Raw genomic sequence first — 19,743 nt, forward strand, 5'->3', positions numbered from 1 at the left:
CAGGACATATATGCACACAGAAAATGCAACAAAAACCATCCCAAAGCTGTATTACAATAAAAACTTGAAATCAGCTATGCTCTCTAACATGAAATTTTTGTTCCTTTGCTTAACACACTTAATACTCTTTTCCATTCTTTCAACTACTATTTTTATTCTGCTCAAAACATGACTGTCTTCAGGGACAACATGTTCATTCAAAGTATGAATGTTTCATTCATGGCCTTCGACAGCCTGAAAAAGAATTTGACTGCAGAATTTAGAGATGTCTATTTCCCTTCAGCCCAGTCCCATCATGAATGATACTCTTTCACACCAGCTGAAGTCATTTCCTGGAAAAATATGACAACTACCATCCTTTGCCTCTTCGTGTCTGTAATTTTTCCCTTACCATGTTCTCAAAAATGTATACATTTTTCCACTTAACCATATTCTCTAAAATGGATGCATTCAGGCAGCAAATCTCTCCTTGGTGTGGCTGATCACAGGACATTTTCTATCAGGATCTACAGAACATTTAGACTAGAGGAGGTTCTATATTTCTATTTGTGGGGAATTTTCTCGCTTACTAAGCTGAATTTCCGAATTATTAACATGAACTCCGAACGTCATTTTCTCCTGTAATAAATCAGCATTAAAAATGATCCAGCAAGAACATAAACAAAGTCTGTAACCAAAACACAAGGAGCCTTCCTGCCAGCCTCAATCTTGTCAGTGAATTCATTTCAGAGATGACTTCTGCTGACAGCTCTGTCCTGTCTGACGCAGGATTCTCCCCCCACCTCAGCTCCACCTCAGGCAGGAGGAAGTTTTTAAGGAGCAAATTACTCCTTAAAATTCTAGGTGTTACATAGTAAAAATGTTGTCAAAGAATTCCTTATTTAGGCCTAATAAAATAGCATTTTAACAGAACAATTATAATGGGAAGCATTGTGAAGAAATGCATGCCAAAAATTATTAAAAAAAGAAGTTTTCTGTAAAATATGGCTGTATGAATGACTCATATAGTTCCTTTTATAACTAATTTTCAGTACAGATTGAAATGAACATTTTTTTCAGCAATTTTCCACTAAAAAACTTGTTCTAAACATCATTCTAAAGAAGTTGCATCAGAAATATGTGAAGTTTGAATGCTTCAATAGCTGAGTAAGAAAAGAGGATCCTACAAAGAGATCCAAATAACTAAAGGATATTTATGGTGTAGCTCAGTATCAGGAGAACAAGCTGAAAGGACTCCTGAGCTTTCTCCCTTTTCACAAATATATGGAACACCTCAGTGATCTGAGGGAGCAGAATTATCACAACTTTCTCTGAGACATTCCAAACGTTTTCCCAGTTCTGACCACAAAGCCATCCCTTTGCAGAGGACGTTCACAAGGTGAATTTGGCTGGGTCAGAGAATGAAACCACCACCATCATCCCCCCAAAGCCAGCAAGGGAAAAACCCCAAACAGCTCAACATCAGCCCAGTGCATGTGGGTTTAATTTTAAAAAAGCATTTGAGGCAAGGGACTTGGAGCCCTGGAAGCTGCTGCAGCGTGGAGCAGACAGATTCCAGCAGAATGCCATTTCCATTAGGAGCTCCCTGCAAAATGCCAACTTGCTGTGACAGGTACAGCCAGGGAGGACAAACAGAAGCTTCTTGCACTGGGAGCCCCTGAGATTAGAAATGATGAAAAACTGCAGGAGTTAAAGAAAATTTTGCCTCGTTTTCTTCAGCAATTCGGAGTTTTGCATTTATAGCTAAAAGGTAATAGATGTCCTTTTCTATCATCCATATTATAATACTTTAGAGAAGGATCATTCAAGTGTTTGTAAATATGGACAAATGGACAGAACAGAGACATTTACTGTGGTTTTAATAATTAGAGACAAAACCAATCTGGTGAGGATCACGTCTACATTTTAAAATTAACTATGAGTGGAATCAGCTTGTGCCATTTCCATGACAGACCCTTTGTACCATCACAGTTCCTACATTTTCTGTTTAACTTTTGTCAGCCTTTCCCCTTTCTTTCCTCTCACCTTCTAAATACAGGTTGAGGTCTGCTAAAATTTGCTTGTAATACATTTTATCTTTTGAATTATAGTACCTCATTCTTGTGTGACAACAAAAAGAAAATTTCCTTGACAGTTGCAGAAAAGCTTGGTGTACGAAGATGTAGTTGTAAAAATTGGAATCAAAGCAGTGCAAGGGTTTCCTGCAGGAAACCTTCAGTTTGGGAAGTTTTAATCTGTATTTTGGTTAAAAATAACCTGTATTGGGTAATTTTACACACGATCCCAACTTGTAAAAACTGTGGCCATGTAAAGAGTTGTAAAATTGTAACATGTACAGTTCCCAAACTGTGTTTGGTAGCATGGTAACCTGCAAACAGCTTTAAAAAAAACCTTAAAATTTTTGGCCCTTATTGGAAATTTGTATTTAAGAATTAAAGCACCGTTCTAATGGCTTGCTACTGAGTTGCAGCAGTACTTCAGGACTCACAGGTTTCCAGTTTAGGTTTTCTAAGGACCTTTGTTTTCTGTCTGGTTTTGCATTTTTCATTAATGTCTGAATCAAAGGCCTTTGGAAGTTGCTGGGTGACTGCACTGAAAGAGTCCAACCAAATGGGAAAAGCCCTTCTGGAGCATGAACTGAAAAGGGAAGCAAACACTGTTTGTTCACCTCGCTGCTGCCTCAGCATGAATAAAGAGACCTTCAAAGTACACCAGAACTGTTTATTCAAAACATAAATACCTCCTTTCTTTCCTCTCTTGGCACAGCCTTTGAACGACCTAACCCAACAGCAAAGCATGGTGTTAATGAATCAGGGAGTTTACACCTATGTAAGTCAACTATTTATAAAAAGAAATGCTTAAAATTCCATTTTTCTTGAAAGCTCTAATGCTGCTCCCTTCTACAGAGAACCCATTCTGAATCTTAGCTCAAGCATTTGATTTTTTGACATATTTTGATATTTGTCTTTAGTATCATTAACCTGGATAAACTGAGTTATTTGGGAAATCAAAGCAGACAATTGCATAACAGAGATATCAACAATAAAACAGGGAGTAGTACAAGTAAAAAAAAGGAAAATAGTAATTAAAAAAAAACCAAACAAATACTTCAAAGAACATTAATGGTGGGCTCAGGTCCAGTGTATGGGGGTTACTGTCCCCAGCCTCAGTGAGGAGGCCCCTCAGGACACAGAAGGACAAACAGAATTTCCAGAGCCTCTCCCCAGGCGCAGCATGAGCTGAGTGATCCTCACTGCTGTGCCATGCTGACCTCAGAGCGCTGCAGGGCTGAGGAAAAAATGCAGCAATTTAGCCAAGAACACTGCTGGACTGCAACCCCAAATCTTTATGGCCCCTGCCTTTAATTCCACCCACACAAGACAAAGTTGGTTTTAGGAAGTTTTTGACAAAAAAATAAAAAAACCCACCTTGAATGGCACAGACTAAAATATATTTTAGCTGCAGAAAGACCTTAGACCTTTTTTCTTTTGTTCCCAAAATTTAATGCTCCAAGTATCAATACATTAAAATCAGCTCCATATTTTTACTTTGAAGTCTTTATTTCAGCCTAAGATGAGGTTGAGAGAAACAGACAATTCTTACCTACGTACACTAAAACTTGAAAATCCATCCTGAAACACTAAGGAAGAGTTTCCCCATAAGAATACATTTCAAATGTTTTGGAGGTTTAACCTTTTCTTTCTGCATTGCTTTTGTTGTCATGCCATCCTTTGTTTCCAAGGTAGCAGGAGCAAACAGGAATCAGTGCTGAGCCAATCCTGTCTGTTTTGTGTGGACTCACGTTATTCCTCTAACTCCAATCTGTTCTTTTGTGCAAAAATATCAGTGCTGAGCTCATGTAAAATTGGGATACAGGAGTCTTTTAAATGGTGAGGGGATTTTTTCTTCAATCATGACATGATAGCTAAAACCAAATTCAATGAATTACAGAACTACAACTGAATTAGGAAGAGCTACAGAACCACTGGCTTAGCATTTACAGAGAATAATACAGTGAAGTTCCATATGGGAAAACAACTCTTCAGTGTCCAAGCACTTGGGTGGTGACAGCACTATAAATGCAATTCAGAGCATGAATCCTAAATCCCACTGCTTCCCCCAATATTATAAAGCATCTGAGGCATCTGAATTCTCCTTATTGGCACAATATCTGCTGATTGCTGCCAGCTTTGAACAGCCAGCCCACTACCTCTACACATGACAAAGAAAACTGGGGCAAACATTCCAATCTGACAGCTTGTTGGAGAGGGATGGAGGAAATCAATTAAAGGAGAGAGGCAAATCCATCTCCCTCTGCTCTGGTGGGGTTCAGAGGAGCCAAGCCGTGCCCACTGTACGGGATGGCAGCTGGCTCCACACAGCAAGGTTATTGCAAATAACACTGCTGACTCTGCCTAGACAAACTATTTTAAATGAAATCCAAAATGTGAATACAGCATGAATGTGTCTGCCAACAGTGTTCACCTCCCTTGAGGGTGGAACTTGGAAAATCTTCTGTGGAGACACAGACAAGCAGCTGGATTGCAAGGAAACAGTAACCTGGATTTGTTCGGGGGTCATTCTAGGAGATCAAATTTTATTATGTCTTGCAAAAGCCTCAAAACCACAGAGATATTATCAAGAATTTTATACTTTTTGCCTCTGCACAGACTAGAAACAATGCAAGTCAAGTCCTTCATGTTGCTTATCGAGCCTGGGACTGCAAAGGCACGATCACGAAAAGGAGGAAGGGGAAAGGGAGGAGAACTTGTGCTGATTTCTCCACACCAAATATATGAGAAAACTTATCTCAAGTTCTGGCCTCCATAAAAAACTACTCTTGTGGTCCATGGCACTGTGCAGGAACTGTTCTCAGTTCACCTTTGTAACAGAATGGGATTTAATGCAAACAGTCAGGTATGGCACCATATAATGTGATCAGTCTCAGGAAATAAATTCTTCAGAAGCTGCTTATGAGCAATTGAGTGACTTCTCCATTCCCAGATCCAATTACAAAGCTGCCTGTCATTACTTTAAAAGTTCCTTTTCCCTACTTATCTAAGTGGATTTTCTTTCTCCCCTTTTACATACATCTCTTCTATGACTTTATCTTCATTTTTTCCACAACACACTCACTGCTGGGAAATATCTGTCTTCCCTAAATTTCCATAGTGAACTTCACTCATTCAATTTATTTTCAAATAAGAATTTCAAGGAGTTTTGTAATCCCTTTCTCCTCCCTCCCTTGTAATTTTCTAAATGTTTTTATTCATAACTTTCCTGTAGTATTTTCCTGAATTTAACTGTGAAAACAACTTGACATGCAGTCGGAAAGACACCACACAAAAAGAAGTTATTCCAATGATGTAATGCCTCAGAATTTCATCATCAGTGTAGAAATGTTATTAAAAGTAATGAAGTTTTTTATGTATATTTATTATCTATGTAATTTCACTTTGGATAGAGTTATGAGAAAATGTGCAGAGTGTAATGACAGCCACAACCCCCCATTTAGTTTGCATTGCTTCAATAGAGAAGCAATACAAACTAAATGCAATTCTCTTCAAAGAGAATCCCAGTCAAGCACCAGATAACTCCAATCCAGCAGGGAACAGAACTCTGATGTCTCTTCACATCAGTGTGGACAATCCCAACATCATTCACCTTAATACTAACTAGAAAACATTATGTAAGTCTGTTTAAAATATTCAAATGAAGCTTTGTTAAATTTTTATTTAGAGCTAGAACATATGATCATCTTAGCATCACCAAGCTATCTAATTAGCCATCTGCTTCTTGGAATTCTGTTAAATATGTATTATATACTTGTAACAAAGGAGTTTTTATCAGCCTAAGTAGTCTCCTGTAATCATATTAAAGAGCAGGACCAATGAAGCATTCACTGGGTACTGAGCTAATGGGGAACCAGACATCTCAAACAATTTGCAAAACCTCCCAGAGAGCCAGAAGGAATATTAAACAACACAACTGCCCACACAAACTCCACCCATATTCTGCTCAATAAAGAATGTCCACAAACCATGGGCTGTAAATTCATTTAACCCTTCTCTCCACTAGGACACTAGGCTATTTATTCCTTTGGATTCTTCTCTCCAGACACGAGGGCTTTGGCAAAACTTGTATTTTCAGAAATTACTCACTGCAAGTGTCAAAAAGCACCCAGAAGTTTATTCTCCCACTTCCCAGGGGTTTGTGGTTGTCTGAAAGTTTCCCTTTTAAAGTTGTAGGACCAAGACTCTGAATAGAACCCAAAAGTCTTCTCTGTCTGTGCCAACCTCAGGGCTGACCAGAAACTGAAACTGCAGCTGTTGAAGCAGTTATGAAGCAGCAATAAAACATTCCCACTAAACTGAAATATATTCAGGAAATCTATTCAGCATTTTCCTCTGCAGCCTCCTCCTTCTCTTTCAGGGGCAGCAGCTCTCTGAGGAGCAAAGATTCTTCTCTCAAATCTGAAGTTTCTCTTTGCATTCTGTGCTTTACTGATCTCTTAACCAGCAAGGGCCATTAGAGCTCAGCTAAACCCGCACAACAATCCTGATGCTATTAAGCAGACAATCCAATTAAGCCATTTCCAAGTAGTGTTTGTCATTAAAGAGAGCTGTAAGTGAGCAGCAAGTCCATATCCCAAACCCAGTAATAGGAACTTTCTAGAAATGGTTCTGCCAAGGCTTTTAGCTCAATATAACAAGAACCAAGAAGATACAATTTCTGAATATGCATATCTTTAGTATTGAGGAGGATTTGTACTCCATGATGAAGAACCTTTTGGGGATTTATACAGTGCAGTTTGGTCACAGTCAATGTGCAGCTAAAACATGATGAGACAAACAGGCAGAGAAGTTTGCCAACATTCTACTGGCAGGTTTGGTGCCAGGCAATATTATCCTCTAGTACATCTAATTCCAATACTAACTTCAACTACATCTCCAGTGGTCATTATTTCTCTAAGTTAACCCACCACACAATCTACTCTGCCTCTTCAGAACATTTTTTTTTCTCTACTTTATATTTTCAAAAATGAAACCAAAAGAAGCTTCTAATCTGATGGTGGACTGAAAAGTCATCTCTGCAGAATAGAGAAGCCACAGCATTCTGTGTTCTTACAATAAAAAAACCACCAACTTTACACCCAGAGTTGCTTAGATATGAAAAGAAATGGACAGGGTGGAACTAGGAAGACACACACATGTGTGCAAAGTCGAGAACAATTTTTTTACTATCAATTTAATCCTAAAGTTAGTTAGTTGTACTAAAAGAAAAATCCAGCAAGGGAAAGTTTAAGTGTTGGCAGATTGATCACAGGATAGCTAAGACACTACTGCTAGTTTAATTATGAAATTCAATTAAATATTAATATTCATTCAATGAAATATTAATATTAATAAATTAATAACCATTGATAATTACATTCTTGTCATACTGAAAAAGCCAAAGCTTCCTTATACAAACTCGTACTGGACACAAAATGGAATTATTCCTGTTGAATGAAAGCAGGCAAAGAATTGCTGCTACACTAAGATATTTTTAAAGGATAAAAGCAGACACGAATGGGCAAAACCACATCTCTGTACACCAGGATCAGAGAATCTCTGAGGTTGGAAAAGCCCTCCAAGACCACAGAGCCCAACCTGTGCCTGATCCCAGCCCAGGGCACTGAGAGCCACATCCAGACCTTCCCTGGACACCTGCAGGGACTCCAGCACCTCCCTGGGCAGCCCCTTCCAGGGCTTTGAAAGACAAAAATAATGGCTGCTCCATTCCTTGCCATCTTAATTTGAAGTCACCTTAATATTTAAGGGAAATTTGGGCAACATTCCTTATCAAACAAGCTTAAAGACTGGGGCAGACCAAACAGAATAATTTCTTTCTCTTAAGGAAAGATTTTGCTACTCTTTAGCTAAAAAAATTAAATTTTTAACCATAGATTTTTAACCATCAAGGGAAAAGGGAAAAAATGGTTTTAAGTACCTCCTACCTGGAAAGTGTGAACAACAGTTTCATTACTTGCAGTTCCTACAATTTCAGCTTCAATGCTCCAAGCTTGTGTTGAAGAGATGGAAAGAATGTGCATCTAATTTCATTAAAGAAATAATTTAGCAAATGCAGTTTGTATTGATTATTCAGGGCATCAAAAATCCCAGCTGACACTGTGTACTGTGAGGTCTGAGGTGAATGGAAGAAATGAAACTCTTCAGAAAAAATGCAGCAGAGAAGGGAGAGAAGTGAATTTATCTAAATCTTGATCCATTTCCAAGAAACAAACACGAACAAAGGAATATGAGCTTGTGCTCTAATCGCATCTGAAAATCCTGCCATTTCTTGGAGATGACTGAATAAACTTTTAATCATAAACCTGTATTTTTAATGCATCCACCAGAGACAGCATCTCCACCAAGCCTTTCGAACCCACATACTGAGCCGTGACTCATCTGAGTTCCAGGCACTGAGAGCTGCTTTGTCTTCCCCACCTCGTGCACTGCAGGAGAGAATCCTGATGCTGGATCCAACACTGGCACTCTGAAATTCAGTGTGGAGTGAGCAGCTCCAAGGGGATGCTTCAGAGCACAGGGGAGCAGCTTCCAGAGATGCAGGTGTGGCTGGCAGAGCAGCCTGGGGGTGTTTTTAATCAAACAGCAGCCTGAAGCTCCAGCCTGGCTCAGCACATCTCCCAGGGCATTTTCTGTTTAACTTCACAGAAAACGATGCCAGCTAAGGCAAAAGGAGACCCTGCCAACACTCTTCTTTCACAGGTCCAATAAAGAGAGGCCACAGATTTAGTAAATCTTTTGCTTAAAATTTGCAGACAACGAAATTCTCACGATAAACCAGAAATCTGACACCTTTGTAACAGTTCCATCATTTTTTAACAGTTTGCTTATTTTACCTCCTAAAAAATTCTTTCTTTCGTATGGAAAATACATTTCTAGCTAGACCCCACTGCTTCATTTCAACAGGAAACAAGTGGCCAAAAGATATCATGTTCTTCTCAACAAACTGCTGGGCCAACACCAAAAACCCCCCAAACTCTGAATTTTCCTTGAGATGAATAATGGAACACAAGCAGGAATTGTGGTGGTGGTGGGGAACACACAGGACATGTAACCCAGAAAATTGTTTCGTATCCCTGCTTGGGTTATGAAATGTTCTGCTGTCATAAAGACTGGTCCCATTTTAAGGACTTCTGCTAGGCCAAAAAAGTGTTTGGATTCAAGGAAACTCACAGCTCATACAAGACACAGTAGAAGCCACCTAAGTTTAGAAGCAAATTACAACTCTCTTTAATAAAAATTACTATTCTTGATTTCTGCCATTAGAAAGTCACAGAGAGCTACAGAAAAAAAAATTCCTCCTTTAGCATAGCAAAAAAAAAAAAATCAAAATAATTCTTTTATAATAAAAAAAATAATGAAACCACCAGGTAAAAAGAATTCAGAAAGGTCATGAGGAATGCAAAAATTTGTTTCGATAGATAGATATATTGATATAGATAATATTTGTTTATACAGATAAGTAAACACGGGTAGGAGTAATAGATATTTCTGGAGTGGTTTTTTGTTCCCCAGGCACATCATACAGGAAGTAATATTGGCTGCTTGCTTGGCCATATATCCGGGTGTGGAGAGGCAATAAAGATTCCAATCAGGCACCCTCACAACATCCTATTTCCTCAGGACTGGCCTGTGCTTCCCCACCCTCCCAGGACACCAGCACAGCCCTGGGATCTCAACTTCCAATGAACAAAACAGGCCCAGCATCAATTCCAGATCCAGCATCAATCCCAGATCCAGCATCAATCCCAGATCCAGCATCAATTCCAGATCCAGCATCAATCCCAGATCCAGCATCAATCCCAGATCCAGCATCAATCCCAGATCCAGCATCAATCCCAGATCCAGCATCAATTCCAGATCCAGCATCAACTCCAGATCCAGCATCAATCCCAGATCCAGCATCAATTCCAGATCCAGCATCAATCCCAGACCCAGCATCAATTCCAGATCCAGCATCAATCCCAGACCCAGCATCAATTCCAGATCCAGCATCAATCCCAGACCCAGCATCAATTCCAGATCCAGCATCAATCCCAGGCCCAGCATCAATCCCAGGCCCAGCATCAATCCCAGACCCAGCATCAATCCCAGAGCCAGCATCAATCCCAGAGCCAGCATCAATCCCAGAGCCAGCATCAATCCCAGAGCCAGCATCAATCCCAGATCCAGCATCAATTAATTCCAGGCCCTACATCAACTCCAGGTCCAGCTCAGCCCACGGGAGCACCAGTAACCCTCAGGGCCACACTGGTTTTACTGGGAGGGAAGCAGCAGGATTAGACTGGGCCAGTGTCTGGCAGCCAAGGGACTCAGCCTGAGGCTCGCAGGATGCAGGAAGGGAAATTACAATAAGATATCATGAAAAAACACCAGAACAAGGATGCTGTGCCCTTGGGGATATCCCAGCTCCAAGCAGACAGAACCTTGAGCAAACCAACAAAATTTCAAAGCTGATCCAGGGCAGAGGTTGAGCAAACAACCTTAGAGGTCCCTTCCACCTCCACTTAACCTGAGTTTCTGTTCCATTTCACGTGGAAAAGTGAAAGGTGGGGGTGGGGAAAAACAGTTTACTCTCACAATACTCAGCTGCTTTAAAGCAGAGTGATGCAAAAGGTCAGATTATTAGATGGGGAAAGGGAAGAAATGTCACGTTCTACTTTCATTACCGCCCACTGCAGCTCCGCTGTTGACTGATGTTCACAAATAATGCAAAGAGTTGAATAAAAGCTTCATCTTGAGCTTCTGCTGACAGTGCTGCCTGTACTACTTACTTATCTGTTAATTAGAGACGATGGCAAGAGCACAATAATACAGCTCAGTTGTAATCTCAGATCATTCACCATCTCCCTCAGCAGTGTGTATCAGCCCTGCCTGTGTCAGTGCAGCAAATGTCTAAAAATGCCAGGAAAAATTAATGTCTGGATAAAATGCTGAGTTCAGATGGCTGCAGCTGATTTTAGAATGCATTATCTTCACCAACATCTGGATTAAGAAAGAAGCTGATAAAGCCCTGAGGAGCAGGGTCAGACACCACTGGCAGGGCACCTGTCTGGCTTGGGGCACCAGCAGCTCCCTGCCAACACAGGAATGCTGCCTTTTATCCTCATTATTGGCCTCTGGTGTGACTTCTGAATTTCTGCCATTGGTGAGAAGCAGGATAGGGTGTCACTCATAAGCCACAGGCTTAAGCTGCTCTAAACCCATAAGCTGCTCTAAACAGCCCCACACTCAGCACTTGCAAGAGCTGCCAAAATTAAACTTAGAAATATCCCCAGAGCACAATCTCCCTGGTTCAGCCAGCTCACAAAAGTGATTTCTTTGAACACTGACTAAGCTAGAACTACCAGAAGGTCAAGGCAATGATCCTGCAGCACCAACAGCAGAAAGATTTATTCTCACTCCTCATGGATTTCCAGACAACTTCCACACATAAAAAGTGTCATTACATGTTACTTTATGTATTATTGACATTCCAGCCAAGCATGGCATGGCCTGATGTAGCTGGAAGCAACATAATTGTCTTGTTTGCCTTTGTCCCTTTCCCATTACTTTCACCACAACATTTACACTTAAGAGACATTGGGGGATGAAAAATATATAGCTGTAATTCAAGCATAAAAAAACCTACAAAAACATTCATAAGACAGCACCACTGCCTGATGTACCCATAAGGACACAGACCATATTCTTGACAACAGAACTACATGAAAAAGACAGCAATTATTTTCTTTTTAAAAAAAAAAAGGCAAAAACTGCCTGCAATTAAAAAAGTACACGTGACAGCATCCTGCTGTTTGCAGATTTTCATACTTATGTCTTCAAAGAAAGGTCTTAATTGTGCTGGAAAAAATATATCTGGGGAAATTAATACATCAGAATATTGTCAGTGCTACCATGATCGATTGTGACTCTGCAACCAAGGAACCTGAGCAAAATACACCTTTTAGGGCAAATTTCAGTGACTGCAGCAATAGCACATTCAATACCTTTGAAGCAGCAAGCTCAGGAAGCAGTGCATTTGTTTTTGCAGAGGAGGTTAACTTGGTTTAAGCCATAAAACTCACTTGAGAAACTGCACAAAGACTTGGCTGCCAAGCCCTGCGTCACCCTGGATTTATTGGCTGCAGAAGTTTAAACCTTGGGTACTTCCACTCTTGGCAGTCACTGCAACGCCTCCCTGAGGCTCAGTGAGGACAGCATGGAATTGATTCCAGGTGTTCCCAAACCCTCAAGGAATTCCATGTAAGAATGGGACTTCTGTCCCCTTCTGTTAGGGACACCCCAAATGCATTTGCTGGGTCCTGCAGTGTTCAGTTTCTGCAGTTCAGTACCAGAATTCAGCAGGGCATGAGGAGCTGTCCAAGAAAACCTAACAGCAACCAGATGTTCTGGAAGCCAGTGAGAAGGGAATTTAGAGAGAGAGAGGATGGTGTCCTCTGAAAGCTTCTCTCAAGGGATAAAAATGAGATTGTGAGGCAAAACTGGGGCTCAGTTACATGATCCAAAGCACCTTAATGGGGAACTGCCTTCCTGAAATGTCCTGCTGTCATTAGGAATGGTCCCATTTTGAGGACTTCTGCTAGGCCGAAAGAGTGTTTGGATTCAATTGTTTTGGATTCTGTTAGTGAAGATCTGGTCCAAGCAATGAAAAAGAGTCACTCCAGATGAAGTGCTTTCATTTTATCTCAATAGCTTGAAAAGCCAATGCTAAACTTCTTTTAATTAAACAAGTATGGCAGTAATTAAAAGCAAAACAAAACACTGAGACCAAAGATTTGGTCAATGTTTCCCAGAAATGCCAGATGGGACAAGAGAGATCTCCACTGAGGTTGAACATAATGCTGATTTTAAAGAGGCAGCACGATCTTAAATAACACAGAGTTTGTCAATTAGGCAAATATTAAATCTAGAACATTAGAAACTTTTAACAATTCTTTTAGATCACTTAACACTGACCAGTTGAGGAATAGTACTTATTTCAAGCTCCAAACACAACGACAATTATGTAACTACACAAGTAGCTTGAACAAAGAAACATGTCACAGTAATTTTCTTATTTTCACCTCAGTCTACTCATTTTTTTTCCAATTCATTTTTCAAACAGCCAAAGAAATAATGAAAAAAAGAGGAAGATCAATCAACACGTTTGTATTTTATTCCACTTTTGGGTTTGAAACAGTTCACAGAGGTATCAGTGCTTATTTTCTGTTTAACAAATAATGATTTCTCTCTGCATCACTAATGGGGCCTGAAATTAAAATGGATTTTTAGTTGAGCTCCAGTTCATACACTTGTGTCACCATCAATAGCAGGCTCGCTCTAGGAACAAGATTTATCTCCGCTATCCATTACAGGGAGAAGCTGCTTATAAAAAGCACCAGGCACACTCCCAGGAGCCCCACAACCAGAGCCCAACATCAGGGTTACATAAAGCCTGAGATTCTCTAGGACTGCACTCATTAGGCTTATAAACCTAAAAATTGGAAGCAGTGTGCCCCAGCCAGTGAGAGCCAAGGCTCAGAGCTGAAATTGGGGTTAAATCCACGCTCAGGAGCTGAAGTGCAGGGCAGCACTCAAGGTAAGCACCAACCCATCCCACACAGGAGAACCTGAGCACCCTCAGGAGCGATGCTGGAGCTCTGCTGCCATTGCTGCCCAAGCCCCCATTAGTGCCGACGCTGTAGTGCAGGTAAGGAAAATTCAATACCTTGCCTGAAGCCAACAAGGTGTGCAATTTATAATCTGAGCCAAGGAAAGCAGTCTGTATCCAGGTAGTTCCCTTTTTTTTCTTCCTTTCAGTGCTGCAGAACATACAGGGAATTTTTTTTTTTCCAAACATCATCTGAATATTTTAAAAGCAGCAAACTATCTAAAGGATGGGAGTGTTTGTACCTCCCTAAACACAGAGCTTTTAAAAAAATATATTTATTCCTTGAAGCAAGAAAATAAGGCTGGGAGGGAAGCTCCAGCAAAGTGTTTAAATCCTATCTGTGTTTTTTGCACAAATAAGAGGATCTTCAAACAACCACTCTTCTCCCTCCCCCCACATCTATAATTTAGCAACAAGAGCACTCCTCTCTTTATACCTAGGGGGATATGCTCATTTTAGGTCTATTTGGCATATGAAAATGAAAGGACTGGAAAAAAATCAGCAAGAAAACATCAAAGATGAATTAAGGAGCATGCTGTATTCTAATGAATATGAAATTACTTCAAATAGGGACTTTCAACACCTTCTGTACGCGTTTTTAACAAGCTTATGACACATTTATGCCCCAAATTGTCCTACAAATTAAGGGAAGTACTTATCTTGCTTAGAAGACCTGAAGGCAATCAGGAAAGAGACAAATATATGCAGCTTTTACCTGCCTACAAGACTGTTAAATTCTCTTAATAATCCTCCCAGAAAAAGTCTACGCAGCAAGACAACAACAGAAGAAAAAGCAAAATTACCAAAAAAGAAATGTTTATCAGAAAGCAGAACACACATAAAAGAAGTAAACAAGCTAAAATAATGCAGATTGTCCAGTATTGTTCCCAATGGCCTGATTTGAAGAATTTAATCCAGGACACATCTTCTTTCTCACAAAGAGGTTGATTGGGTTAATGCAAGGATGGCCGCACAGCTGGGAAGGGGATATCCTCTGAAAGCAGAACAGAAAATGAAACTGATTTCACAGAGGCCAACTATTTTAGTAATAATATCTAACATTCTCCATCAAACTAAGCAGTTTATCATGGGATTACAAGGAGATTACTGAAATGCATCATATAAAAAAGGAATAAAAAAAAAAAACAACAACAAACCCTCCAAAACAGATTTTGACACAGTGACAGCCTTTGAGGAGGTAAAATATACAAAATCTGGTAAAAACCTTCGAGCTCATGCTTGTCTTCACATCATCATGTTTTTATATTTTCACAAATACAGCAGCTTCCATACATTATAATAATAGGATTTTATTTTCAATTATTTTTTTTCTATCTCATATCATCAGCACTTACAAGATCAGTATTAACTTATTAGCTGAATAGAGCAAAATCCTGCTTAATTAGGACCAGAGGACTGAAAGGAACCTCCAAGGGTAATTGAATCCAGCCCCTTGCTCCTGCTGGCAACCATGACCATTTTTTTTTGGAAGGTCATATTGAAATCACTTGGTTTCTTGGTCTGCTAATCTCTTCACAAAGCTATTCCTGGACAACTGCTCCCCAGCAGCCAGAAAATCAGCAATTTCCATCCTAAACTTATTAACAACAAGTTTATGCTTATTTGTCCTCAAATTAACACACCATCGCTGGCACCAGATCCAAGCACTTCAGAGATAAAAATGTCACTGGCAGCCCTGGGAGTGGAAAAGGAAAAGGTGCAGGGCAGAAAATAAAACTCATCAGTGCTGAAGTAACAGGCTGGATTTTAAATATACAGCAGCTGCCTTCAGCCTGGAGTGAAAATGAACCTGCAGGATCTGTCAGGCAGTCCCACCACCCATAACAAAGCAGAAAACTGCAGGATGGAAATGAGGCTGCTGCCACCAGAAAGGTGATTTATCATTCTCAAATTGCTGCTGATGAGAGAGCAAAACTTTCAGAATTCATGTTTAAAACAATTAGAGGTTACTAAGCTCCCCATTAACTTTTTTTTTTTTTCTTTTTAGGATGGCAGAATGTGGTAAAAAAAAAAAATCTAGAGCAGATCATCTAAGAGATTTGGGGCTTTGCAACCCTGTCAAGGAGTCACAGCTGAGCTAACCACAGTTACAGAACCTTTATCCTGAGAGCAACACAGGGCCTGCCCGGCTGAACCCTCTCCTTTTATTATGTCTGGTTCATCAATACCTGACAACTGAAATAACTCTGACACACAGACTCCTACAGAAATCACCAAATAATGCAAAATACACACAAGTGAAGTGCCAGGGAGCACCAACAACTTCCCCTCATTTCAATTCGTGCTTTTTGAAATACCAAAAATGCTGTCACACACTTCAGCTTCTTCCCTTTAAAACTTCCTGTATTAAACACTGGTTTAGATTTCAACTCAAATTTAACAGTGAAAACTACAAAGACAGTAATTAAGTTTTCCAATTTAACACCGTCTCAAGTCTTCTTACATCATATTTTTGAAGATATTAATAGAGGCCCTAAAAATAAGCATCATCCAGAGCAGCCAGGAGAGATACCTAATACTCAACAAAATGCAGTAAGGGGATGAGCACTATGCCTATTTTTAGAAAATTTCTTTTTTGCAGGAGTTTAAAGACTAATTAATTTTGTGGGGAAATGAAAAAGTTAAAAATAAAATACAAATAAAATACATGTGACAGCTGGTTGGTTTGTGGGGTTGCACCTCATCCTCCCTGGCCTGGGCCATTCAAGGAGGAGAGTTTGGTTTTGGCATCACTCATCCCAAACTTCTGCTACATTTAAACTGAGGAAGGGAATTAGTTACAATTAAAAATAAATTTACACATAAATGTATTTATAACATAATACAAACAATGCCTTAGTATTCCACTGTCAAAAAAAATCCCAGTGGCTCATCACCAAAACCACATACAAAGGAAGCTTCACTTATAAACATTTTGAGGCTTTATTGTTATTTAAAATTAAAACAAAGACTCAAAAAATAAATTTATATATTTCAGAATATCAGAACTGACAATATTTGGGGGAAAATATTAAAAGTTCCTTCTAATGTGACTGGAGTTGGATTACATCAAGATTTCCAATAAATCACAGAACCACAGAATGGTTTGGGGTTTCAGGGACTATAAAGATCATCTATTTCTATCCTCTCACATATTTCAGTCTTAAATGCTATAATTACACCATAATTCAAATAAAAATAAGTCCAGAAAAATAAAAGTAAGAGATAACAGCACTTAATTTAAGCAATTTGATTTTAAAGACAAGGGGTAAAGGCAATTTATTCCCTAAATTTGAGTAATGAATAAAAACTTCAGCTGTGGAATATTCTGCCTAAATATGGTTTATTACTGAGAATAAATGAGAATGCAACATTTCTGAAATAATCTGAGGATAAAGGGAGTTTCAACAATATTTATTTTTTAATATCTAGCTGCCTTTCACCTGAGCCTATGTAAATGACTAAGACACAGGGAAATAATTCACAGCAGGAACAAAACTTTAGAATACTTCCACAAACAGTTATAATACAGAAATAAAACCCCATTTCCTCCATTCACACCAATGTGAAAGCACTGCTTTTATTTCAGTTTCTTCAGATGATTCTTTTGAGATGTTTCTTGGTAGGTAAAATCTTCCTCCTCCCCCAAACTTTCTAATATGGTCAGACAGAGCAGGGTTCAGGGTCTGTACAGCTTTTGTTACCATCACTATTAAATTCAGGATAAAAAAACTTCACAATATTTGAGTAACTTATTTACAATATAACTGACAAAAAGGAAAGGAAGGAAAACATTCACATGAGGGAAGAAAGGCAGGCAGGAGCATTCAAACAATACTCAAGAGTGTTTAGTTCAGTCAAACATTTAATGATTTCCAAGAACCAACACCCCCGTTAAGAGGAAGGAAACAAGGTGTTTGAAATCAGTTTAAATTCTATTGCAATTCCATGAGGGGAAACGAAGCCCTGGCAATGACCCAGTGGAATTTGTGAGCAGGAGGAAGCAGAGGATGGCACAGGACACCAGGACAGCTCCTCTGGTGCCAGGATGGGGCTGGCAGCCCCAACAGCCCTGAGTTAATTATTTCTAAAGAGCAATAATTAACCTCTGGGGCAGCTGCAGCACTGGGCTCCACATCTTCTTGCGCATCCCAGGTCTCACCACTCAAACCACGGGGGATGAGGAATTCTCCTGACAACCTAAAACCAGCCCAGCCCCAAAGGCAGTTCCAAAACACTTCAAGCACACATGAGGAACCAAATAGGCTGGAAGAGAACACTCATTTTCCAGATTTTCATCCAGTCCTTGAGGAATAAAAGACAAGTACCTGAGGGCTGGGGGTAACAGTGCTCAAACCACCCCAAAGAGTGCAGAAAAGTGAAGTTCTCTGTCCCGTAGCAGAGCAAGCCCCATTTAACACATTCAACCATATCCCAATATGTACACAGAGAGTGTCAGAGTTTTCCTTACACGTCACAGAATTTATCCTCCCTTATAATATATCTGTAAATAAAAGGCTGCAATGCCATGGTATACAAGGAAGGGATTATTTTTAGTTCAGACCAGCTGACTGCTGCGGTTCAAAGTGTGATTTGAGTGTAATAAAAGAAAATTAATCTGGCAGTAAATTAAGGAAAAATATGGAGGGTGCATGGAGCTCCATTGTAAAATGATTTCTAAGTGCAAAATTCAATGAATGCACTTCATACTGCAAGAATTAAATAATTGTTTCAGACTAAATTTCTGAAATATTTGTTGTTTATGTTAAAGTGACTGAGAGTGAAAAGGCAAAATACTAGAAGCCAAAGATCCTGTTACTAGTTTCATTTTTGAGGGAAAATCCAGCATACAAGGCTTAATGAAATTAAATAATGCAAACCTCACTTCAGTTCTTGCTAATAAAAATCAAGTAACTGAAAAAAAACCCACAAAACAACCTTCCTACAGATGCAGCAAGGACTAGAGGAAATGCTTCATGCCAGGTAAAATCTCAATAGTGAAAGAAATGGTGAAATACAGAACTGAAGTTTTTCAAACAGACACAAAGCAGCATGGTGTGGAGGGTTCAGTTTACAGGAATCCATTCTCTACCCAATATGGCATTTCAAACTGAGAACTGATACACAAACTTCCTCGTTTACATGAAATTAATCAGCTATACTTTCACTGGGCTAATTGCTTTTTAATTTTGAAAATACCTACAGAAAAGTCAGAAGTAGACTGGAAGGGGGAGGTGTGTTGCATCCACATCTGGCTGCTTATTTCACTTACCATCAAATAATGCATTTTTAAAAAAGAAAAACTTCAGTCAGAGGTTTTTTTGTATTTACCCTTAGTTGTAATTTGATCCAGAAAAAAGAGAAATTCAGTTTTATGTGGAGGTGGAAGTTAAGTGATTTTCAGTTAATACAGGAAAAATGTGAGGTGAATACTGCCACAATGCATTCCTCAAACTCTGTATGTAGAGAAGACTCTGCACTTTCATACAGCTGAGATAAGTGTGCTCCTTGATGATGCATTTCTCTCCTAGTATGTGGTGGTCAAATATTTCCTGGAATGGGACACTGAGGCCACGAGGTGCAATCCCAGCTGCTGGCACACTCCAGAGCCACGGCTGCCACCTGCGAGGATGCCCAGGCAGGCCCCAGCTCTCTGCTCCTGGCATCTCCCTTCCCCAAGGCTCCTCCTGCTCCCGTCCCCTCCCCTGCTCGCAGGAATCCCTCTGGTGATGGTGCAAGCTCAGGGCAGGTCCCCTCTTGCCTGGCACCAATTCCTTGGCAGGCTGGCAGGGAGGAGAAGGAGCCGCACGAGTTTCAGTGCCTGGGCACTGCAGGGTGAACTCCCTGCCCTGCTTGGAAGCAGCCTGGCACCAGGCTCATCTCCAGGGGAAATTATGAGCTCTCCCTCCAGCCTGAGAGCTGCTAAACCAGAAAAAAATCTGCCTCCAATTGAGGCCAAAGGGTGTTCCTGGATGAAAGAAGCGACGTCAGGGAGCCAAAATACTTCCCAAACTCAGG

At 40.0% G+C, this 19,743-nt stretch overlaps 1 protein-coding gene across 4 annotated transcripts in view; it reads right to left on the minus strand.

Moving 5' to 3' along the window:
* The window catches only part of PRKCA (protein kinase C alpha), a 152,045-nt gene that overhangs the window by 110,714 nt on the left and 21,588 nt on the right, over window positions 1-19,743 (minus strand). Inside the window, exon 1 of one of the 4 annotated variants that reach the window (XM_074554902.1) lies at window positions 3,604-3,646. The exons of the other annotated variants lie outside the window; for them this stretch is intronic. Coding sequence (XP_074411003.1) covers window positions 3,604-3,631 — 28 coding nt within the window. The 5' untranslated portion in view covers window positions 3,632-3,646. Of the gene's footprint in view, window positions 1-3,603; window positions 3,647-19,743 lie in introns of those variants that run through there. 4 annotated transcript variants of the gene reach the window in all.

This window comes from Zonotrichia albicollis, chromosome 19 (assembly GCF_047830755.1).
Source record: "Zonotrichia albicollis isolate bZonAlb1 chromosome 19, bZonAlb1.hap1, whole genome shotgun sequence".
NCBI classification, from domain to species: Eukaryota; Metazoa; Chordata; class Aves; order Passeriformes; family Passerellidae; genus Zonotrichia; species Zonotrichia albicollis.